Source organism: Diabrotica virgifera, chromosome 4, assembly GCF_917563875.1.
Source record: "Diabrotica virgifera virgifera chromosome 4, PGI_DIABVI_V3a".
Taxonomy (NCBI): Eukaryota; Metazoa; Arthropoda; class Insecta; order Coleoptera; family Chrysomelidae; genus Diabrotica; species Diabrotica virgifera.
In genome coordinates this window covers 239,817,912-239,844,812 of record NC_065446.1, presented here as the reverse complement: position 1 = coordinate 239,844,812, position 26,901 = coordinate 239,817,912, and the positions used below count along the sequence as shown (strand labels likewise).

The 26,901-nt window shown below is 31.9% G+C and overlaps 1 protein-coding gene across 4 annotated transcripts in view; it reads left to right on the top strand.

The window, feature by feature from the left end:
• The window catches only part of LOC114327208 (scavenger receptor class B member 1), a 633,383-nt gene that overhangs the window by 462,825 nt on the left and 143,657 nt on the right, over window positions 1–26,901 (top strand). For all 4 annotated transcript variants that reach the window (XM_028275754.2, XM_028275763.2, XM_028275773.2 and 1 more), the window contains one exon: window positions 26,257–26,348. In XM_028275754.2, the coding sequence (XP_028131555.1) occupies window positions 26,257–26,348 (92 nt within the window). The remainder of the gene's footprint in view (window positions 1–26,256; window positions 26,349–26,901) is intronic.

Below are 26,901 nucleotides of genomic sequence, written 5' to 3'. Positions count from 1 at the left end.
CCTTGAAACCACTGACCGATTATCAAAATTTTCTCTCTGTTGGGCTAAGCTAAATATAAGTTACATAAACATAATTAAATAGCGGAAAACACATAGCCCATGTGTAACTTAAACGCCGCAGGTAAAATAACTTACGAAAAAACTATTAGATAATAATTAACAATATTTTCTAGGACCGTTACATATACCTATAAAACTATATAATGAAAATGTTACATAAAAAAACTATAATACTCTGGGCTAATTAGCAAAATTCATGGAAAAGTTATTTACCAGCAATTTTATTGCTGGAATCGAATTATAAGATCCTATATATTAATAATATAGGTATGCAAAGTCCGCAGATAGTGTGCTACTTTTTTTATAAACAAAATGGCGCCGACAAATCGTATTTTTTTCAATTATTGCTCTATAACTCCGAAGATTTTAATTTTACAACAAAAATACCCAAATAAAAATTCACCGCAATTAAATTCTGCATAGAGATATGTTTTTCACGATTTGCTCCGACGAAAACTTTCCTCGAAAATGCGGGTTTTCCTAACAATAACTCTAATTTTCAAATAAAGTTTTAGGTAAGTAAGTATTAATCAATAATTAAATAACTTAGTGACATCAAAGCTTTCTTGGTATAGATTGTAATTCCAGAAGCCGGTGAAAATTAAACGAATATTTCAGCAACAATTCAATTGTTAATCAGCAATTTATGATCGCAATAATAACCAAAATAATCATGATACATTGATCAAACTTATAAAGATTATAAAGATGAGATGCTTATTTAATATTTTATCGACAAAATATAAATTTTTCTTTTTTTTGCATAATCTTTAAATTTTGAAAAAAAAATAGTTATAATACGCTGGTCTAATTAGTAAAGTACAAAGAAAGGTTATTTACCAGCAATTTTATTGCTGGAATCGAATTATAAGATCCTATATATTATTAATATAGGTATGCAAAGTCCGCAGATAGTGTGCTACTTTTTTATAAACAAAATGGCGCCGACAAATCGTATTTTTTTCAATTATTGCTCTATAACTCCGAAGATTTTAACTTTACACCAAAAACACTCAAATAAAAATTCACCCCAATTTAATTCTACATAGAGGCATGTTTTTCCCGATTTGCTCCGACGAAAATTTTTCTCGGAAAATGTGGGTTTTTCCAACAAAATCTCGATTTTTCAAATAATTTTTTTGGGCCAGTAATTATTTATAAGTAATTATATAGCTTGGTGAAATAAAAGCTTTCTTGGTATAGATTATAAATTCAGAAGCCGTTGAAAATGAAACGAATACTTTAGCAACAATTCAATTGTTAATTAACAATTTACAGTCGCAATAACAACCAAAATAATCATTAGACATTGATCAAACTTAGAAAGATTATAAAGGTGTGATGCCTATTTATTATTTTGTCGACAAAATATAAATTTTTCATTTTTTTGCATAATCTTTAAATGTTTAAAAAAATTGTTATAAACAAATTAACATTTCTCAGAAATTGTTTATTATATTCTAATTTTAGAAATACTTAAAATGTGTACTTCATAGGTCTTGAAAATTAATGCTTTAAAAAATTTTTCCAACCATTTGCAAAAAAGTTATGAAACAGCAAAATAAATATACAATTTCTCCGTTGTTTGTAATTTGTTTTAATTGTTTCAAAGCTTAAAAGTGAGTCTATGGTACAATCTAATTACTCATAAAGAATGTCAAAAATTAGTGCAATGGTTATATTTTAATCAAAGATTAAAAATACTTTTTTTTGTAATTTTTAGCGCAAAAGTAGGCCTGATACAGAGTCGGAGCTAAAATGTTCACTCGAAGCGACTGACACGCAGCATACATTATTTATTAAAAGTGAACGTCGCGCGGCCGCCGGTCGTCGCTCCGAGTGAAAATTTTAGCTACAGTACTGTATTATTCTACTTTCGCGCGTGTAAATTACAAAAAAAATATATTTATAATCTTTAATTAAAATATAGCCATTAAACTTATAATCGATATTTTTTTTGTAAATAATTAGCTTGTACTTTAAACTCACTTCTACGCTTTGAAATAATTTAAAAAAATTATAAACACCGTAGTAATCGTATGTTTACTTTGCTGGTGCATAACTTTTTTGCAAATACAGTGGAACCCCGATAAGTCAGCCCCCGATAACCCGGAAGTCGGGCTAACCCGGACCGATTTTCATCAGATAAACATTTTGATTTTCAATATTTTGTATTTTTCAATTTAATTGTGGCTTATTTCCAATCAAAATAGTTAATTATCAGACATACCTTTCAACAATAAAAATGTATGTAATATAATATTTGAGAGATAATGTGTACTTATGTGTGTAATTTGAACTATAGGATATTAAAAATGACTCATAGCACACGCCGCAGAAACAACAGCCACCTGTCTGTAGTATCTATTCCTTTTTATTTCAAACTGTCAGCATTGTTTAGGAAAGACTATTTAAAAAATTCTTTTATAAACAATGGTCTTTAGTATTGTGTGTCTTGTATTGTTCGCTTCCATTTGCTTACGTTTGGGTTTGGTGTTTTTTTTAGTAATTTTAATGAGTAGGTAATACTGTGCATATATATTTATAAATATATTTCATGTTATTTCAATTCTAACGGAGTTTATCTGTAAGTATACCGTATTTTATTAATTTTTACCATATTCTCCGGCTATCTCGGATTTTCGATAACCCGGATCGGTCGCGGTCCCGATTAATCCGAGTTATCGAGGTTCCACTGTAGTTGCAAAAAAGTTTTAAATCATTCATTTTCAAGATATTTGAAATGCACATTTTAGCTATTTTTTTAAATTATAATATAATAAAAACTTTCTGAGAAACGTTAATTTGTTTATAACTATATTTTTTAAAACATTTAAAGATTATGCAAAAAAATTAAAAAATTTATATTTTGTCGACAAAATATTAAATAGGCATCTCATCTTTATAATATTTCAAAGTTTAATCAGTGTATCATAATTATTTTGGTTATTATTGCGACCATAATAATTATTAATTAGCAATTGAATTGTGGCTAAAATATTCGTTTAATTTTCACCAGCTTCTGGAACTATAATCTAAACCAAGAAGGCTTTTAAGTCGCCAAATTATTTAATTATTGGTAGATAATTACTTATCTAAAACTTTATTTGAAAATTAAATATTTTGTTGGGAAAACCCGCATTTTCCGAGGAAAATTTTTGTCGGCAGATCGGGAAAAACACGTCTCTATGCAAAATTTAATCACGGTAAATTTTTATTTGAGTGTTTTTGTTGTAAAGTTAAAATCTTCGGAGTTATAGAGCAATAATTGAAAAAAACACGATTTTCGTGCGCCATTTTGTTTATAAAAAAAGTAGCACACTATCTGAGGACTTTGCATACCTATATTATTAATATATAATATATAGGATCTTATAATTCGATTCCAGTAATAAAATTGCTGGTAAATAACCTTTCCCAAAAATGGCCTATTCTCCGATAATCAGCCCAGACTATAAACAATTTACTAACGCTGAACTAAATGGATGATTGATAAGTAAATATTTATAATTTAAACAAACTCTAACATGAAGTAAAGCCACTTCTATGTAATACGTATATTTAATAAAATCTTAAAAAATCCCAATGGATTGAATAAAATATGTTCATTCAGAACGTTTTCGGACCTATGAGTCAATCATCAGTGAATTCAAATACTTGAAATGGTTGTAATTATAATTCAATCTATGGTTGAAGGTTGGCTGGTTAAGGTTCTCGTTTAGAGTTTCACCATGTTCCCAGAGGTTATCTATTAACATGGACGTTTAGCCTTTGCAATATTACAACATCATAATGTAGACTGAATCATAATTACAACCATTATTTGGTTCTGGGGATATTTAGCAAGTATTTGAATTCACTGATGAGGGACTGATAGGTCCGAAAACGTTCTGAATGGACATATGTTATTCAATCTATTGGGATTTTTTAAGATTTTATTAAATATACCTATTAAATAGAAGTGGTGTTCCGTCATGTTAAAGTTTGTTTAACTATATGGTATACAGCCAACCCAGGGAACAACCCCTTTTTAGTTTAAATATTTATAATTTATACATGGCGCCATTTTTGGACCATAGGAGCCATAGGTTTATCTTGTCTTTTTCATTGATCTCTTTATGATGGTCTGTTGTCTCCCAGTTAGAATTTTTTATTAAAGGAATAGGAATAATGTACATAATCCTATGACTAACTAGAATTATACATTTAATATAATCTTCTACTTGTCCTAGGTATTCCCAATGTTTCAGCTAAGAATTTAATAATTATTACTTATTGTGGTGCACTTCACTGTTGTAGTTAGATTCACTGCCCTAATATAAAGTAATATTTATACATTTATCACTATCACAAAAGTTGAAAGGTTTGGTGCATTTGAGCCTGGGTCTTGGTTTTCTAACAGTTCTAACACTTTCCTGTTTGTATGATTAGGGAGTCGCATTGTGTGACTCTTCACAATCTTCTTTATTTCTTCTATAATTGACAATTGTTCTATAATTGATCATTCCTTGATTAATATTGTTGACAACGTGTTCAGTACTCTTATCATCAGCGTTTTTAGCTTGACCATTATTTTCCATTTCGTGATTTTGGAATACATAATCTGAGTGTAAAGTGAACATATTTTCTTTCCACAACGAGTAGTCAGTGGTTTGGTCATCTGTCAGATCGTTTAGCTATTGGTTCATTGATTCATTTTTGATTATATATCTTTCTCTTTTTAACTATTTGGTTAGGTTGCTTAATACTATAAATTTTTTTCAATTCTGCTTTTTGCCATGTTTTCTTTGGGATAATTTTGAGCTTTGGTATTTCTGATAATGTAGTTGTTTTTCTTCATCAAGTTGTTCATTAGTTTTTATTCGTATATTTAAGTCAATTATGTCGTTTAACACCTGCCTAAAGCTACCCCAGACCGTTCTGTTATGAGTAAGGTTGGGTTATTTTCTCTTGGCTCACTAATTATATTAGTATTATTAGTGAGTGGTCAAACTGGGACTATCAGCTTTGTCTATTTTCATAAAATTTTGTTCAATACGTGTTCAAAGTATAAGACCAATAGTGACGAATGCATCAGAAACAAGACTCGACACAGAATAAGAAGTGACGAGATCAGAATTTACAGGGTATAAACGAGTGGACACTAAATGAAAAAGAAAATGAAACAATCCTGTCAAAATCGCAAGAGACAAATCACCAAGTAATAGAAGAATTATCGAACGACCGCGCAAGAGATGGCGTGACAATTTTCCATAGAAGCAACAATCCCCCAATGAATAAGTAAAATTGCTTATCTAAGGGAGGAAAAAGTAGATAAGCTTCCTTTTCAAGGTCTAGCAGTTTCCTCATTTTCGTCACTTTCTTCTGATCTTCAGGCTCAAAATAAAAGTATTTATTGTTCGACCTTTTGGAATAATTAAAATATTTTCAGTTTCTCAATCTATCGAGACTATTTTTACGACTATTTGCGAGGAATTCGCTTCTTACTATTATTCTTCGCCGACAAGTTTACGTACCGAAAAACTTCGAAGTGTGCAATTACGATCAGTTTTGTGAATTGCACTTGAGCATCAACGAAGAACTTTCACCACGACACCTCCGCAAAGCTGTAGAACACTGGGGGGATTGAGAGGATTAAAATACAAACGTATTTTAGATGCAACTGTATCTTTGATTAGGATATCAAAACGAATATTCAAGAAAATATATAACAAATAGCTTTACTGACAGAATGGTGTACAAAATAATATACTATTCAAATAATACAGTGATGAGCGCGCTAATAACCGGCAAAATAACGCAAAAGATGGAAAACATAATACTTTGTGAAATAAAAGAGATGAAACTAGTAGAGGTGGAAATTATCGATATAAACATATAAGTTAACATTACATTACATAGTTCTCCCTCTTCTTTTTGTTATTGGTCTCGCTGCAAGGCGATTACCAGCAAGATTTAAAGGCGATCTTGATATAGTCTGGCTCTAAGCCACACCAAAATCGCTGACTATGTTCTTGTAAGAAGCTTTTGATGAGGTGTGAGGTGTAATATAATTAAATGAGATTAATTGGGTCAGGTTAGGTATGATTAAAACATAAATTAAATGACAAATAGCAACATATAACACGAATACATATAAGCAGTTGAGCCTTGCCATTTGTAAGCTTATTTTGTTAATTGCTAGAAAACGCATTGCAGTTTATAAGCTTATGTGGTTAATTGTAAGAAAACGCATAATTACATTGACTGATTCTTCCGTTAAAGAGCTTTAAATATTGTATATAGAGAGAGGTGTTTTGAAGTTCATGGAAATGAATTTTGTGTATATATCAAAATTAGGGATCACATTAATCGGGCATTCAAAAAAGATGTGATTTTGGATCATGTGCGCATTCTAATGATGGTGGTAATGTGTCTTCTTTTTCTATATGGAAAATTTGAATACCAAGGTTTTGTGGGAAAGAAGTCTTGAATTGTTTTGTATTGCGAAGTCTTCTTCTGGACTAAAGATTTCCAGTTTTCTTGGTACTCTTTTGTAATTTTTCCTCTGATGACTGATAGGGCATCCTGGAAATTCAGTTTTACTTCCATTGGTACATTCAGGTCTCTTCCTATTTTTGCCAGTATGTCAGCCTTGGTGTTACCAAATATATTAGTGTCCAGGTATCCAGGAAAGGAGAATTTTGGTGCCATTCTCATTGGCTGAAGATATAAGTTTTTTTGTTTTTAGGGCCCTTATATCTGCTGAAGCAGATGTTACATGTTTTAATATTGGTTATTGCATTGAGCAAATCAGAAAAAATTATAGCTTTCTTTAGATGTTTTGTAGTTGCTATTTCCAACGCTTGATGTATTATTATACTCTCTGCTTTGCTTATGCTTAGAGCTCCAGGAAGTCTTGAGTAGAAATTATGTTCAATTACATTACATAGTTTCCCACCTTTAGACGGCTGTGAGTGGAATATTTTATAAAAATCTCCTGCCACAGCGGCAGTTGTCATACTGCTCCGATACGTCTAAAATTGGGAAACGATGTAATTTAATGTTAATTTATACGTATATATCGATAATTTCCACCTCTACTAGTTTTATCTCGTTTTACTTCACAATGTATTTATTCTATCTTTTGCGTTATTTTGCGCTCATCAGTGTATAGTAATAGGAGAAATACAATAATGAGAGGATTAAAGAGTAATCACTTGAACACATTAAAAACTAACTAGATATTACTTATTATTTATGAATGTGGACCTAAAATGAAGATTAACGTGATGATCATTGATAGAAATGGAAATAGTCAGTCGGAAATAAGACAATGTAACAGAATATAAAGTGGTAAGTTGTTTCAATTACTTTGGCTTTGTTACCACAAACAGTGAAGAATGTGAAGAAGAAATACATCAACGTCTTTTTTGGCTTGGACTATAGTCATTCAGCTAGTCTCAATCAAAAGTAAATATATTAAAGAAATTGTCAATTAGTGAAACATGAAAATAAATATATTAAAGAAATTGTCAATTAGTGAAACACCAACGTCTTAGAATGGCTAAATCAGCAATGGTCGAACTTATTAAAATCTGGAACGATCACAACTAAGAACTTGGAACATCAAAAAGTCTAACAACGTAAACGCCTTTGAAATGTGGATATATCGTAGAATAATGCGTATTCTAGGCAGCACACCGCACAAATATCTCAATATTAATCAGACTTGACATCACCACTAGGCTTACCACATTCATCAACGATATCTATTATAGACCAGAGCGCATCTGTAAAAATATTAGTACATTTGGACGTTGAGAGGTGACTCATATTTTTTTGCAGAAATTGCTTGAAAATAACTCATAATAATATTTGAGTTATCCTCCCACTCAAAAAGTTCCGGAACATTGTTTAAATAATCAAAATGTCAAAAAATGGAGGAAAAATTCGATTATTTTCTTCGTTTTTTGATTATACCTTTAAAAGTATTTATTTCCGAGGAAAGTTGTATTGACAAAAAAGTTGCGTAATAAAATTTCCTATAATATAGAATTCGTTAAAAATTTTAAAAATTGTCAGCCTTGTTGCAAAATAGCAATAATTGTGAAAAAACTATAAAAAACAAGTATTCGCATTTTACGTTTTTCAAACATTTATGCTACACGTAGGATCTTTATATTTTACCCAGAAATACTATATGATATAAGAAAACAAAACTGTGAATTTGATTAAGATCGGTTTAATAGATTCTGCAAAATAAATTTTGCAATCCTGCTTTCCCAAAAAATATTTATTTTTTTAAATGTTGCAGGACTGAAAATAAAGGAGACAACAAGTTGATTTTTTTACATGTAGAAGAATACTGTACCTTTCATTTTCAATTTGCAAACTTAAAATCGGTTAACCACTACGGCGTCAGGAATTTTTTTAAATAAACATTATTTTTTGGTGCTACGCGCAGGACAGCGGATAATTTGCTCTGATTGGCCATTCCAATGACCTTTGATAATGATTGATAAATTTTAATTTTTAGTACATTTCGATATAAATATATAAATTTGTTTAAATCAAAATAAAAACACAATACTCTGTCCTTTGAAATAACACTTTTTTTGACAAAAACTTTCTTTGTTCATATATTTTAAGTTAGAGAATAAAAGTTTATTATTTTTAAACATATATGCAATTGTTTATACAGTATTTCACAAACAATAATCAAATTAGTTTGATTTTTGTGGAATTAAAATATTCAAATACAACAAAATATAGAGTAAGAAAATAATATATTTAGATAAAGATTGGAAGAAATTTTGGTGGAAATCAACTTGTGTGAATCGAATACCGCTGTCCTGCGCGTAGCACCAAAAATTAATGTTTATTTAAAAAAATTCCTGATGCCGTGGTAGTTAATGGATTTTAATTTTAAAAATTGCAAATTAAAGGTACAGTATTCTTCTATACGTAAAAAAATTTAACTTGCTCTCTGCTTTATTTTCAGTCCTGCAACATTTTTAAAATATGATTTTTTTGCGAAAGCTGGATTGCAAAATTTATTTTGCAGAATTTATTGAACCGATCTTAATGAAATTTAGAGTATTGTTTTATTATATCATATAGTTTTTCTTGGTAAAATATGAAGGTCCTAATTGTAGCATAAGCATAAATGGTTGAAAAACGTAAAATGCAAATACTTGCTTTTTATGGTTTTTTCGCAATTATTGCTATTTTGCAACAAGGGTGGCAACTTTTCTTGGAAGTGAATACTTTGAAAGTTATAATCAAAAAACGAAGAAAAAAATCGAATTTTTCCTTCATTTTTTTACATTTTGATTATTTAAACAATGTTCCGGACATTTTTGAGTGGGAGGATATCTCAATTATTATTATAGGAGTTAATTCCAAGAAATTTCTGCAAAAAATATGAGTCACGTCTCAACTTCCATCTCAAAACAGATACGCCCTGAACTATTAGAGTATTTTGCACACATAATCCGAGGAAGAGAAGGTATGGAGATATTGGTGATTAAAGGAAAAGTAGTTGGTAAAATAACTCGAGGATGATCGCGACTTCGATGGTCAGTCAGATAAAGAACACCACCGGTTATTGTCTCTCTGTCTCTCTTTCTCTCTTTATCCCTCTCTCTTTCTCTCACTGAGGCAGCTCAATCATGCGCAGGAGAGAGAAGAATGGATAGCAATTATACGCTAAAAGCCATAACGTCCTTTTCTTCTTATTGCGCCGTCTTCTTTCGAAGGTTGGCGATCCAAATGACAACTGTAGCTTTGGAAACTGCTGCACGAAAAATTTCTGCGGATGAGCGGTCAAATTATCCTCTCAGGTCCTTCAACCACAAGTTCTGACGTCTTTCTACTGATCTTTTGTCCTGTACTTTACCTACACTACATCCTTACGAAGGATAAAGGACATAGAAGGAGTAACGAAATAGAGCAACTACTTTCTTTGATATTTCTAGAAGGAAAAGCAGATGGAAGGAAGAACTCAAGAAAGATGGCCACTTCGATGGCCATACCAAATAAAGAATACCATCGGTTACTCGTTACCCCCACTCTCTGAGGCAGTCCACACGCCTAGGAGAAGGAAGAATGGATAGCAACCATACGTCGACTATCATAACGTCACCATATCCTCACGAAGGATAAAGTTGATAGAAGGAAAAAAAAGGACAAAGAAAAGGAAAGAAGTAAGGAAATAGATATTTGCAACATTTTTGTTATGACATTTCTATGTTTCTAGTACATTTTATGAAAATTGAAAATAAATAACAATTTTAACTGACGTTCATTATTTATTGCACTTGTTATATGTGAAGCTTCTTCTCCTTCAAGTGCCATCTCCGCGACGGAGGTCGGCAATCATCATAGTTATTCGGCCTTTAGAGACGGCTGCTCTGAAAAGTTTTTTTGATGTACATCTCCGCGACGGAAGTCGGCAATCATCATAGCTATTCGTATTTTAGGGACAGCGGCTCTGAAAAGTTTATTTGGTGTACATCAATTCTCTCAGGTTGCGCAGCCACGATATTTTGCGTCTCTCTATGCTTATTTTCCTTGAATCTTTCCCTGCATGTGGAAGCTAAGATGCCTGAAAAGTATGAATGGGCGTATGTTACTTTATTTAATGTTTTGTATGAAGTAAAGAAATGTCTGGTTGATTACGAGAAAGTATTTGATCGAATGCAGCACGCCAAGATCCAGCACGCAAATACTAAAAAAAGCAGAAATTAACAACCAACATCTCAAAATAACTAGAAACCTTTACTAGAATCAGATGATAAATCTCAGAGTTGAAGTGAACACAATGAATACGTAAAAATAATGAGTGTAGTGAGACAAGGCTGTCTTTTGTCTCACTCTTTACAAGGGCGGATTTAGGACCGATTTTCGGGAGGGGCCGTGAACTTTTTTTGGAGAGGAGTACCAGGGGGTCTGGGGGTAATTTTTAAAAATAAGGGTTACAATGACGAGTTTTAAGGCACTTTTGAGGGCCATAAAGACATTCAAAACTTAACGATATTAAAGTATTATTAAAGTCCGTACCGATTCCTACACATTTCTTCGGATCCAAGTGCAGTTCTTTCAATAAGTTTAATACTATTTTTTCCAATGCTTCTCCTGTGAGGCCTTCTTTTTTTCCCCTTTCTTGATTTTTACTAATTATTTTTATGTTCTCATAAGCATCAATGAACTTGACAAAGTCTTCACGAATGTTATTATTGTGTATTTACCTCAGATGTAGAGAAAGCTGTTCCATATGTGATAGGTACGTCGGTCGTTTCGTCAAATATGGCAGAGTAATAATTTGCACTTTGAACTTGATTCATTATTTGTTTAATTATTTCTTCACAATTTGTTATCAATTGATTTTGAATGGTGCTACTAATGTATGTTGCTCGGGAAGACGCTGTGGATAGGTGTTGTTTAAGAGTCTTATCTCCTGATGCGAATTTAAACCTTAACAATTTCCCTCATTGCTAGGTGCAGCATCTTCGTCCAGAAGCAGAAGGCCATTATCACGATGGCCTCTTAGAGAGAGGAATATTTTGTCGACCTAAGAGCCCTATATTGGTCATAGTCTTTCTCAATTTTCTTGTATCTCTTTAGACCTCTGAGAGTCTATCTGGTTAATGACTGACTTTTGCGGGTTGCGATAACTTTGTAGAAAATCAAGCCAAACCTGAACGAACTCCTTGTGGTATGATGTTTTTTCATGAGTTTGTATGCCTCCGTCTTTGCCCATGAGTTTGGCGAAAGATGATAAAGGTTTAGTGACAAGGCTTTGGGCTGCCATCCTTTTATTGTGACCACATTTTTATCATTGGAAAAATAAAAAGCAATACTTGCGAAAGTACCAACCAACTCATTTTTCGCTTTATTTCTTTTTATTCTGTATGTGTACCTACAGAATGTGGAAATTGATACGATTTTAAGGGCTGCCAAGATCGTTCTAAAAATCGGTGCTCTGTAAAATTATCAACATTTTGATTTACCAAACATCCTACGCAGTGGCGGCTGGTTGGGTAAAATTTTGGGTAGGCCACGACAGCAAATTACAAGTAGCTATGTATAATACATAATATGCAAATAAAAATTTATTTTTATGTATAAAAATACTTAGAAGGTAACTGTAACAGATTTACATTTAATTATAATTTTTAAAACTAAATAAAATTATGAACTAAAATATACAAATAGTTTACATATTTTATTATTTATAGAGCAGGTTTATTCTTCTCTCTTTGCTTTGTGCAAATTTGTCAGTTACAATTCGATAATTATGTTACAAGTGGCAACAAGGCTTGGCGAAGGCCCGTTTCAATCGGGCCTATACACCAAGCATAACACGGCAATATAAAAATCATTCTCCGGCAAGCTGCTTAACTTCAAACGCTTTTTGTACGGAGATCTTATGTGAGCGAGGTCGGCCACGTCCGAGCGGGCCTATTAATGATATTTAAAATGCCTGAATACAATTCGATGCTTTCTGTGATAATATATTATAACAAAGTTGTCTTAACGGACACTGATGTATTGAGTGATTTACTACATTTAAAAGTTATTTACATGCTTTAACATAATTTTTAAATATCTATATCTTTTTCAATTTTAAAGCTCTTAAAATTATTGGGTAGGGCCGGCCTATCCTGCCTACACCCAAAAGCCGCCACTGATCCTACGTCACTCTTCTGAACCTTCCGTTACTGCTTTTGTTCAATTCTAGTCTAGAAGACATATTTATCGTCTGTTTTATACATATATGCGTGTTTGAAACTAAAAACATTTGAACTGCAAATATTTAAAATTTATATTTTTTTAATTTCTCGGAGGGGGCCATGGCCCCCATGGCCCCCTGCCTGGATCCGCCCTTGACTCTTTAATCTCTACTCTGAAAAATATTTAACGTAGCTTTGCACGAAACTGAAAAAGGCATTATGCTAAACGGGTATCGGTTAAAAAACATCAGATATGCAGATGACACCATAGCATTTGAGGACAAGCAAGAAGACCTATAAGTCGATAAGAACAAAATCACGTATTACAGTCAACAATATGTACACAATTGGCACAAGGACATGGTACATGAAGAAGAAGAAGTTCTTGAGACGACTTTATTTGAAGATAGTTCATTCAATGTGTTGAAGTCATATTTATAAATATAGCCGAAGGAATTGATTGAATTGAACAACAAATAGAAGCAATTTCTTTGCAAACAATGCAGTACATTTAATTCGATTTTTCTCCCAATTTAAAAAACGATAAGTCCTGTCTCTGAAAGTCGTTGTCTCGTTGTCTTTGTATATCGGCCAACGAACGTCCTTGGTTCTACTTGTGCATTTTTCCTCTAAGTTTATGTCGCTGTGTATGCCCATAACATCAACACGGGAGATAAATACTTTAAATGTCGTAACTACTCGTTTTTAATGCTATCGATATGCTTGAGGTTGCAATACAATGAATTTTGGCGACGTTGGCTATTGCGACTAGTTCTAACGATCTAATCAACTGGAAATTGTATAATACCTACTCCAAACAATACTCATAAAACTTCTTGAATTGTAGTAATTTGTTGTATCAGATCGACAACTATTTTACAATCACAACTCAGAGTTTGTAAAAACGTCATTGCTATAGTTTGTCGGAACAGGGCTCCCGTAACCGGGCGTGCGTGCAACGCGTGCGACGCACTCGGGCGCAACCACAAAAGGGCGCCAAACCGAAGGTTTGGCAAACAAGAAATTATTTTATTTTAAATGAGATAATGATTTTTTATACAATTTTAATTTTTTCATGAACATCGAGAGAAATCTTAAGAATCAAATATTGTGTTACTACTGAAAAAAAGAATGTGTGTGTACTTTGTACGCACGTAAGAAGTTATTCTTCTATTATATAATTTCAACGAAGTAAATATACTTAACAGGTTATTTGTATTTTATTTAAATATTAAACTAACTTTCTTATCTACCACTTTCAAAAAATTTTTATTAAAACAACCAAAAATTAAAAAAAAAATATATGAATCGTCCAGGACTCGAACCCGCGACCGGTGTGATCTTCCAATCACTGACCCAACGCTCTACCAACTACGCCACCGAACTTCTTTAAATGACACGTAAGTTTCGGATATAATTACACAACACGGTGACAAATAGACATATAAAAATGTTATACCTACATAATATTTTAATATCTTACTACAGAGAAAGACAAATCCAAAAATTATAATAAATAATACATTAACTAAAAACACTCATATATTCTTTTAATGACTTTGCGCTGATACAGATACATACATACCTATCTTGAAAGATTAGCAACGAACTATTACTGTCTGTGTGCGCATGCGCGCAGATTTATGAAATTTTACTCACAATCGCATCGCGCCTAAAGAAGAATAACTTCAAAAATAATTAAAATTTTATTTTATATTTGGTGTTAATAATTTACGATTATTCTATTTTCAAAACAATATAATATCCGAATACCTATTTTGCAGTATCCGTAAATGATATAATGAATGTCTTCTAAAGTAAAAAATAACATTTTGGGTATGGTGCATAGTTCCAAATATTATTCAATAATTATGCGCTGTATAGCTTATTTTTTAGCTTTTCACCTAATATTTGACAATACAATGTAAGGACTATTTAATTTTGTAGTTGAACTATTACAAAATTTTTAAGGGCGCAAAATTTCACGCCAATGTGTTTTAAATGCATTCATTTTTTTTTTCGAATCCTGACAAAACTAATAAGTATTTTTGAAAAATTTAGACGCAGAATGAAAGGTTGCATTATTACCGAAGACCGAAAGTCCCTGAAAACGTCTGTAATCTTTGTTTGAATAAGTTACAGGGATGATTCTAAGGGACTTTCGGCCCTCGGTAATGCATTTAAAATACATTGGCGCGAAATTTTGCTCCTACGCCCTTAAGTATAAAAGACACGAGAGGTCAAGTGTATGATAAGCGTGCCAATATGCGTGTATGATAAGGGTAGAATAACCATCGAGCTTTTTTTGTTCCACACACCGCACGTAGCTTGAAAGTAGTGTATGATGCTGCTTAAGTGTCAAAGGAAATAGTAAACTCTTTTAATATTGTACAAGAACTTTACGTATTTTTCTCTTTCTCCACAAATATAAGTATTATAAAAGTCATGTTCCTGAGTTAAATCGAAAACCCCCAAGTGATACAAAATGGTCGAGTAGAATAAAAGCTTTAAAAGCATGCACATTTCATATAATTAAAATTTGTGAGAATCTTATAGACATAGCAGATAATGACACCTTTAACATAGAAAATAGACAGTATAATGTATAATAGAATAATAATTGATCAACTACTAAGTTCGTTAAATAGTAGATTGATATGATGCCTGATTATGATAATGTTTTTGGTTTTTTAGTGATATGTTTACATTACGTGACGATAATATTTTGAAAAACTGTCTTTCTCTTCAACAAAACCTAGCTAATCCAGTAAAAACGGAGGCGGATATTGATGCAACTGATTTATTTAGTGAGATAAAAGCTTTAGAATTATTTTCATTACTTGAGTCATCAATTCCTTTTAATATTCTTCAATAGATATTTGAAAATAGCTTCATCTTTACCAAATATCACTATTTCATTAAGAATTCTTTTCACTTTAACTGTGTCTGTTGCTTCTATGGGAGATAATTTTCAAAATTACAGTTAATTAAAAATTATTTGAGGTCTAATATGGTAGAGGAAATATTAGGTTTTGCAATATTAGCTATTTAGCACAAGCTCGTCAATAGAATTGACTTTGAAGATAATATAAAAGATTTTGGTGCAGTCAAATCTAGAAAAACACCCATTTAATTCAATTTTGATTTAAGATCGATTTCTAGATTTAACTAATATATTAATGTTTTGAAATGACATATAAAAGCTGTATTTTATAAAAAGTATATTAATGTTTTACTGTTTTATTTTGCCATCATCAGCAAAAATTTGAGCTCTTGCAACTTCTGTTGTTTTATTACAAGTAAAAAATAAAAAATTATAGATTTTTTTCTTACGTACTCTCATACACCATAGGGTAAAACAAGTAACTGATTATATATGTATTTCTTAAGTGGATATAGTAGATTTAAAGGGCGCTAAAATATGTGCCGCATGCGGGCGGCGCTCAGCCTTGCGGGGGCCCTGTGTCGGAAAGTAAATATACCAACCTAGATATAGTCAAAATGGAAATCGGTCAGAATGCGCAACAAAGTGGCAGTATATGTATTAATATTTGGTAAAAATATTGTTGATATCCTAGAAGACTCGGTATTCACCCAATGTTGCCAAACTGAATTTTGTTATATTCGGTTTAAATTTTCTATCCGATTTCCGAGCGTATATACCAACGAATACGTCGCCATAGATAAAACTTGAAGTCAGTGTAATTAATTAGACTAAAACCTTTTGAAGGTTTAAAAAAAATACCTTGGACTGATTCAGCCTATAGTCATTACCGAAATAGATAGACTAGACAGATCAGTTTTAAGAGGAATAGAAACAGACTAGAAAAGAGCAGTTTTAAGAGGGTCTATTAAGTTTGTTTTGCTATTTTAATTACCAATAAGAAATTTATCTTGGGATAATGTTGGTATATTGCTACCAAGAGGAGTAATTCAAATTTCCCGTGCCGTAAGCTTGTTTGTAATTGGTCCAACCTCAGGCAAGTTTACTCCACGAGTTTACTCCACTGATATCAAATTTTGACACTAATGAAATTTATATAATTTTGACACTATTGGCATTTCATAGGTTTATTTAAGTTATATCAGCGATCTTTTGTGTTTTCTGCGTTATTCCATTAATTTTTAGAATTTTAGTCTGTTTTTATATAAAAACAGTTGTTTTTAGAACTCCTTAGCGACGATTTAGTATAATATAATATTTTATTGTTGTTCTGAAGGTATTTTTTTTATAATCAATTACTTTTAATGGGAAATAAGCCACAATTTTACCAAAGAAATGATTTTATTAACGTTTCGAAGCCCAAATCGGGTTTCGTTGTCAAAATACAAACTACTACTAAAATAAACAAAAATGTTGTTGCTAAGTAAAAAATTTTTTCTAATAATTTATTTAATCTGACTCATTTATATTGGCAATTCAGACGTATATTATACATTTTAAAGTAGAAGACTTTAAAATGACATCGCCAAAAAATGATTTTATTAAAGTTTCGAAGCCCAAATCGGGTTTCGTTGTCAAAATACAAACTACTACTAAAATAAACAAAAATGTTGTTGCTAAGTAAAAAAATTCTTCTAATAATTTATTTAATCTGACTCATTTATATTGGCAATTCAGACGTATACTATACATTTTAAAGTAGAAGACTTTAAAATGATATCGCCAATATTTATAAGTTGCATTCCTGGGACGACTTTACTAAAAGATAGTTCATTCGATTACATAAAATCAATCCCAACTCAAGAATATCCGTCACAAAAAAAAATCATAGCATCTGTCTTTAAAAAGACAACCAAATGCAACGATGACAGTAAAATTCTCGCGTTAGAGATTCCATAGTAAATCACGCGAGAAAACCAGGAAAAAACGTCGTGATACTATCATGACATCGTAGTATTTGGTCTTACATTTAATTTACTTTCAAAAAACTAATACAAAATTCTGCCTTTAATATGTTTAAATTATAAATAATATTAATAATACATAGACATAGATATACAATAAGTAATACTAAAATATAAAATTTGTATGTTACTAACTCGATATGTTATTGACTTACTAATCGTGGTATTTTCTTTCTATTGACTTCCTCTTTCAGTATGGGTAACCACATCTTACTGCATTCTACCGAGGAATTTGCGACACAGCTGGTTTCATTTAGCATAACTAGAGCCGCTTCTTTGATTTTTCTCTTTTTACTGATTCTTTCAGGACTATACTTGAATCTCTAAACTGAACTCTATGTTCATTATCCCATACATGTTGACATATTTGAGATCTATCAAATTCTCTATTTTTAATATAAGACTGATGTTCACTTATTCTAACGTTTAATGGTCTTGCTGTTTCACCTAAATAAAATTGTTCAAGACTGGATCGAATAGAACAGAACAACGTAGAACGGGATCGTATAACATCCACAAGAAATAATACGAGGAAAATATCAATACCATATATAAAAGGACTATCCGAGAAACTTAAAACAATAGGAAATAAATTCAACATTTCAACAACATTCAAAACAACAAACACATTGAGATCTATTCTATCTAAAACTAAACCTAACAATGAACAAGAAAGAACAAAGAATTGTATTTATAAAATACCTTGTGAATGCGAACAATTTTATTTAGGTGAAACATCAAGACCATTAAACGATAGAATAAGTGAATGTCTTATATTAAAAATAGAGAATTTGATAGATCTCAAATATCAGTTTAGAGATTCAAGTATAGTCCTGAAAGAATCAGATAGTAAAAAGATAAAAATCAAAGAAGCGGCTCTAATTATGCTAAATGAAACCAATTGGGTCGCAAATTCCTCAATAGAATGCAGTAAGATGTGGTTACCCATACTGAAGGAGGAAGTCAATAGAAAGAAAATACCACGATTAGTAAGTCAATAACATATCGAGTTAGTACAAATTTTATATTTTAGTATTACTTATTGTATATCTATGTATTATTATTATTTATAATTTAAACATATTAAAGTCAGAATTTGGTATTAGTTTTTTAAAGTAAATTAAATGTAAGACCAAATACTTACGATCTCGGGATAGTATTACGAGGTTTTTTCCTGGTTTTTCCTCGTGATTTACTATGGAATCTCTAACGCGAGAATTTTACTGTCGTCGTTGCATTTGGTTGTCTTTTTAAAGACAGATCACATGCTATGATTTTTTTTGTGACGGATATTCTTGAGTTGGGATTGATTTCATGTAATCGAATGAACTATCTTTTAGTAAAGTCGTCCCAGGAACGCAACTTAGAAATACTGGCGATATCATTTTAAAGTCTTCTACTTTAAAATGTATAATATACGTCTGAATTGCCAATATAAATGAGTCAGATTAAATAAATTATCAGAAGAATTTGTTTACTTAGCAACAACATTTTTATTTATTTTAGAAGTATTTTGTATTTTGACACGAAACCCGATTTGGGCTTCGAAACGTTAATAAAACCTTGTTTTGGTAAAATTGTGGCTTATTTCCCATTAAAAGTAATTGATAATATTTTTTGGATTACCGTCAAAGGTCGATATGATCAACCAAAAAAGAAGATGTATTTTGTGATATTTCTAGTAACTTTGTTGGGTGTGAATCTGTCTTTTTAGTTTACTCCTCTTGATTTAAAAACAAAGCTTAAAAAAGAACAATTTTCGGGAACTATTTTTAGAAAACTGTATTTGACGTCTATAAATGTCAAAGTGGCAATGAAGGCAGATAAATATTTTGACAAAGTTTTTAATGTCAATATTTTTATTTTATGATTTATTGTTAAAAAAAATAAAGTTGATAAAATATACTCAGTTAAGGAAATATCAGCAATAATGTTTTATTTAAGCAAGGGTAAGTTAATTCTTTTGTCTTAACTTATATTATTGCAAAAAGCTTTTTGAGGAAAACAATAACTTGAAACTAATTGAAGAATTACCTACTTATAATTTTAAGGAAATTTTTAACACTAAAAGCCCCAATTTTTCTAGGTTCCTAGGTTTGTTCCTAGGTTCCTTTTCTAGGTTTTCTAGGCCCCCAATAACAATATTGTACGTTTATTGTATACTTAAATCAACACATACTGAAAATTAAGAATTCTTAAGTTTTTTACTTGAAAAACTTTTCACTGGAATATGTTGGTTGTTTTCAGGTGCATAGAATCCTATCACATTCAAAGGTTTGACATGTATTTTATTTTTTACGCTGTTTTCGAAGATATATTTACGTTTTTGTAGTTGATACAGGACATAAATAAGCCAAATCAGCGATTAATAATTCATAGTCAGCAACACATAAGCCAGGTGCTGACCTGACAGTAGCTTGTTCAGGGCCGCGTTTAGGTCAATTAACGCCCTAGGCAATTTTCTAGTAGCCGCCCTTCAAGCATGTAACTACCATTTTTGCGAAAAAAAAATTGCAAGCAGATTTATTTATTTAAATAAGAATACATAAAAATTGTCATTCCAGTTCGAAGATTTCATCAGATTTCTTTCTTGATTTTTCTTTGGAAAAATCATCTTTGTTACGCCACTTTCTATGGACAAAATCGACAAATTGTTAAGACGTTCTTGCGTTATACTTGATCGCAAATTATTTTCATGAATATTTTAAATTCTTGACATTTTCGAAAATGACCTTTCAGCGGACACGTTAGTCGGCAACTGGGAGGCACAAATAAATGCGCAAAGCAATATCAAAATTAGGGAAAATATCTTAAAATCCACTCTTCTTTATATTTAAATATGTCAACTATTGGTGATTAGTGATTTTATTGTGGTATCTAAATGAACCTTTAAGTGAATGCATCCATGTAAGAATGATAAAGGTATCTATTAGTGCAGTCAGTGAGGGTATTTGGCTCCGAATTCCATCCTACTGCATCAATTTACTTGATATTTTCACTGTAAGTAGGGAATAGCACAAGAAACAAAGTCTACGCTATATCCTATGACGCTTTTAACTTAGGGGTGGTTCCCACCCGTTCTCGGGGGTGGAAATGTTTATATCAAACTAACACCGGAAGTGACCAGAGAACCTAATTCTAAGCAATAACTGTTTTATAAATTTTTTTGTATAAATTTTCTGTAGAAAGCTACAGAAATAAAAATTAAAGTGATAATTTTTGATAATAGCCTGTCGTCAAGTATATTACGTCAGATGCCCTTCGTTTCTACGAAAAAATACATTCAGTTACATTAATAACAATTAATGTTTTAAAAATTATAAAAGTGATGACTTTCAATCGTCAAATATTTATAACAACTGTGTGTTTAATTGTACTCATTTGTACTTACATAAATAAATTACAACACAATTTTGGTAAAACAGTTTTATTCATGAAATAATCGCAGCAAATTGCACTCGATCTCTAAAATTATTATCGAACTTTTGCCCTCGTGACACTTTGACATAATTTCACTCTACTTCGGGACGTGAAATTAAAACTGTCAAAGTGTCACTCGGGAAAAATTCGATAATTTTAGAGCACTTGTGCAATTATTACTGAAAACTCAATACTTTTTGAGTTATTCGTGGTTAAAAATTTGCCATTTTCATTGAAAAATGACACTTTTCGGAGACTGTTTTTGGGAATACCATAAAAATTGTGTATCTGACGAAAAAAACTATATAAAACATTTTTGTAGTTTATGAAAAATCAGAGAGATTCATTTTTTCATAAATCTTCTAGTTTTAATAAAAAAAAGAGATGGTAGGTGAAAAAAGATTTTTTTTTGGTTCATGCTCAAATCGGTGTATTCAACTTAAAATAACAGAGAAATGTCGATTTTAGGGGTATAATGCTACGAATACCTTTTATAGTGCTTGAAAAGACCTTTAAAACGAGAACTGGTTAAATGTCGGTTACATTCAAACTAAGCGAGATATGGTGCAAAAAACTTATGACTAATGTATTTTAAGGAAAAATGAGAAGTATAGTTAACCCCTCCTCCACCAGAATTTAAATGCATCGTTTTTCTTCTAGAATACCTTCTACTATTTAGAGTGTTATTTCTATATTCAAAAAGTTGGACGGGTTTAAAATGAATAGTTTTTTTTAAGAATAAGATCAAATTATAGAGCGCATTTTTAAATTTTCTTAAAAATCTTTTTTTCCCCATGTAATTCGAAAGTGATAAGAGATACGTAAAAAAATACCTTACAAAAATGTAGGTTTTCTTTTAAATAACAATTGTATTTTTCTTTCATTACTGTATCTCATTATCATTTTCGAGTTACATGGAGAAAAAGGAAGATTAAAAAAAAATTAAAAATGCTCTCTATAATTTGATCTTAATTTTTTTCAAAAATCATACATTTTAAACCCGTCCAACTTGTTGAACATAGAAATAACACTATAATAAAAGGTATTATAGAAGCAAAACGATGCATTTAAATCTAGTGGATGAGGGGTTAAAATATACATACTTCGCATTTTATCTTAAAATAAATTAGTCATCCTATTTTGTTGCCATATATCTCGCTTAGTTGGAATGTAATCGAAATTTAACAGTGCGGTCGTTTTAAAGGTATTTTCAGGCAGTACTTACAAAAGATATTGATAGCATTATACCCTTAAAATCGACCATTTCTCTGTTATTAAGTTGAACACACCCATTTGAGCATGCACAAAAAAAATTTCTTTTCACCTACCATATCTCTTTTTATGTTATTACTAGAAGACTTATGAAGGAACAAATCTCTTTGATTTTTCATAAGCTACAAAAATGTTTTATATGGTGTTTTCGTTAGATGCACAATCTTTAAGGTATTCTCAATGAAAATGGCAAATTGTCAACCACGAATAACCCAAAAGGATTCAGTTTAAAAAAAATTATAGAACAGTGCGCCCCCGCCTTTGCGGTGCTGCCGACTGCCCAATAATCCCTAAATTTACGACTTCTGTCCTTTTTGAATGAATAGTGTTAAGAAAATGCAATTTGCTTTCTAGAAATGAATGCCCACTTATATTCCATTGATGGATGTACGATGTACTTAAATGTTATTCGATTTCAATTTTTTATTCAGTATTTTTGCCGCCCTCTCATAATTTGCCGCCCTAGGCAACTGCCTATATTGCCTAATGGATAAAGCAGCCCTGAGCTTCGTTACTGACAATAGGAAGCAAATTGAGGAGCTAAAAGCAGATATTGTAATGGAACACCCCATCGATGCAACAACTACGAGAGATATTTGCTTTGACAATAAATTCAAAATTAATATGCCAGGCAGGCAAGACTGGAAGGAAGGTGTACCCCTACCAGGGTGTAGGAACCGGTATAATAGGGACACGGCAGGAGATACAATTCCCGGTGAGTGTATCTAAAGATATCACAATTTTCTAGGTGGAAATAACGAGAATCCATTACAGCCTGGAAGACATAGAAAGGCAGAAAAGAACGTACCGTTTAAGTGGCATCTTCACAGATAGCCGGCAGCGTTTAAGACACTCCATCCTATAGAGATCAATCCTAAGCTTGTATGGGATTGTGTGGGTGCCCTAAATAAACTAGGTACCGTGGCAAAGTAACGGTATCCAGAATACCGGAGGATCATAAGGAGAGTGAAAAAGCAGTTGAAAGATCCAAACAAGGCTGATGGATGCTATTCATTGGCCGGAATCCTTCGGCGGCTTGCAAAGGCAGTAACAATAACAGCTACAGGAAAGTGGGTAACTCACAAATCTCTGGAATGGGGGAGGAATTTACCAGAACAGACGAAACAGCCCATTACAGAATATTTGCCAAAACTAACGGCCGACCTAATAAGCAAAGACAGAAAAACAATCAATGCCATAGTAGGTCTGCTAAAGTGCTAACAGGGCACTGTAAGCTGAATAGGCAGTTGAAGCTAATGCGATTGGCAGATGATGACTTATGCAGATTCTGTCACCGCCTAGACGTAGAAACGCTAGAGCAGATTTTATGTCAGTGTGTCAGCCTGCCAAAAAAACTGTAATTGGGATGCCCTTCAGTACTGGTTGGGATAATCTCAGGGAGCTTCTTCCAAAGCTCCAAAACCTCACAGCCCAGCTTCTTCTTCTAGATCGTAGAAGATGCTTCCTCATCTGCTTGGTTCGGCGGATGGCCTACGGCAGTGGCGCACCCAGGGGGGTTTTGGGGGTTAAAACCCCTCCCAGGGCATATAAAGGATAATTGATGGATTCGACCGTTACTTGATGGAAGTTCATTTTATCTCACAATAAAACACTGAAAACCTTTGTTTTCTATACTTCCACAAAATGTATTATTTACAACTATGTGACTACAGCTGTTTCGGCAGAGTGCCTTTCTCAAGTGATATAATTTACAATGTGTTTGCCTTTTTAAGTCTCTAACTGAAGAGGTTGAGGAGTGGGGAGCTGTTTGTCTCGAGTTGGTCATTCAGAATTATTTCTGTATTTTTCAGTTTATTAATTTTCATAGATTCTAAAAAAGATAGCTTAAGGCCTTCATTTTGGATATGCAGAATTTGAAACTCTTCATTGAAAGAATGATTATGATCTAGAAGGTGAAGTGCGTATGTATAAGTGTCTGTTTTTCTATTGTTGAAAGCCCTTTTGTGTTCTGTCGAACGAGAGGCTTACAAAACGAGTGTTCGAAACGAGAGTGCAGGGGAAAAACAAAAGAGGAAGACCAAGAGCTATGTGGGTAGATGAAATCAGGAAAGAAGTCGAGAAGAAGGGATTGACATTGGAAAGTGCAAGAAACCTAACGCAAGATCGGAAATCATGAAGACTACAATGCCAAACTCAACTCCACCAGCCTTAGACCTAAAGGTAGAAAGGCTTAGGACTAAGTAAGTAAGTAAGTAGTTTTAATGCTGCTGTCAATAATGCCACTCAGTTTTAATGTGAATCTAACCTAAAATCGAGGCGTCGTAGTGCTGTGTGTGTGCGTTGTATTCTTCGAAAAATAAGCCACTTCCACTTTTTACAACACATTACACCACTGTTTCGCTCTAAAACAAACGGCCGACCATTTTGGACATGAAAGAAGAGGGGATGAGTTTAGTTTTATTGTTTCTAACAAGAAGCATAGTTTAGTCTTTACGATAACGAAATTGATTCAGTTAACCCGGCACCTGCCACGTGGGGTGCTACCAGCACCCCATAACACATTTTTATCAAATATTTGGTATTTCAAGTTTGGTAACCGAGCTGTGCATCATAATAGCTTTCTATAATATTATATAGCATATATGTGTTAGTGTTTGAAGTGGTTATTTAGTATCATTCTGAACTTATAGCTCTAAAGTCGAATTGGGGTGTCATCATCTGGCACTTTAAGTTTTAAATTTTTTTTTATATTTTTGATATACCGGTCAAATTTACATTTTTTATTGAAATAACTGATTTAAATTATTAATATAGACTCTACACTCACTAAATCTTAATTTTTTTAGATACTTTCTTAACTTCATTTATTTTGGCTTGGTACTTGCTAATTTGCTTATAACACCTTTTTCATTTTATTTTTTAACTTTTATAACATAATAGTGGCTAATAAGTTAATAAAACATGTTTATTTATATTCTTGTGTTACTCAACACATTATTTTGTTTTTTAAACAAGTAGATCACAGAAAATTTTTAAGGGGTGCTGTGAGCACCCCACGTGACAGTTGGCGCCTTGCAAAGCCACGTGGCAGGTGCCGGGTTAAGAGCGTTTGGTTTTAATACAGCCTACTAATTGCTTTTAAAAAAAGCAACTTTAAAGTAAACTAAAAAATAGTTTTAAGGCATATGTTTTACTGACATAATAGTGTTGAGATCAAGTAGTTTTAATAATAGGTTTTATTAGTCATATTAGGAGAATCTTTAAAACTGCAATAAAACTAAAAGGTCACAAACTAGAATCTAATAAAACCAAACAGTCCGGAAGTTCTTCATAAAACTGAGTAGTTTTAAAGCGAACTGATAATAAACCATTTTAAAACTACAATAAGGCAAATGATCTATTAAGATTAATTAGTCTTATTTGATACTCTTATTAGATAATTTAAAACTAGTGACAAATGATAGTTTTAAAGTTCTGGCAGTGTATCTACAAGGTAACTTTAAAACCATTATCTTCTTATTTATCACAATAAAACCTTTATAAACCTTAAATAAAACTAAAATGTTTTTATTGTGCTACTTGGGCGGTTCCAATAGTTTTCCCAATAGAATTCGTAGTGTAACAGTACCTAACTGTTCTTTTACCTATTTTACTAAGATAAAAACTAGCATACGCTGAACTTCAACTAATTTCTAATTTAGAAAGAACTCATGCAAGTCATCATTTCTAAAATATCAACTGTTTTAAAGAAAGTTTTTTTGAATTTCTAGTAATAAGTCTAGTGTAACTGAACATACCTGTACCTGTACATCTTCGGTAAAAGACAAATACTCGAATCATTGCTCTAGTAATTTCTGCTAAATTAACTATACAATGTTGAGGACATTTTTCATTAATTTTTTGTTTGTTCTACTTACAGGTCGGCTGGCTGTTATATTAGTAGGATTATTTACATTAGCGATAGGTATAATTTTATCTTCAATTCCATGGTTAGACTATATAATTTTAAAGGTAAGTTACTTTTTCTTTAAATTAACAACTTAAATTTTGGTTAAATAAAAGTATAGTATAAAAAATGGACCAGACAGAAACTTTAATGCAGTAAACAGCAAAATTAAGGCACCACATTAACCCGCGAGCAGTCGCGCCGTTAGATAAAATCTAACATTTTCTCATTCTTCGCGATAACTTGATGAAAAATTTTGCAATTTTGAAAAAATTTCGTAAGTGCCTCGAGGAAGGGTGTAGTAATGCGTAGGTATTTTTTTTTCTTCTTCTTCTTTTTGTGGAATTTATGGCTTTGGGGATAGCCAATTAGCTTTAATAATTGTTAGAAATAATATTTTTAACATAGCAACTAAATAAAAATACTATAAAATAAAAATTTGTTGTAAATTCGTATTTAAATTCGTATTGTGAGATAACATCTAACACGCGACTGTTCACGTTACAGAAGTGAGCGCGACTGTTCCCGGGTTAATAATGGTACATTTTTGATGTCTCGAATTTCCTAAACCTGTTGTCCGATTTGAGTGATCCTTTTAGTATGTTGTAGCCGTATTAT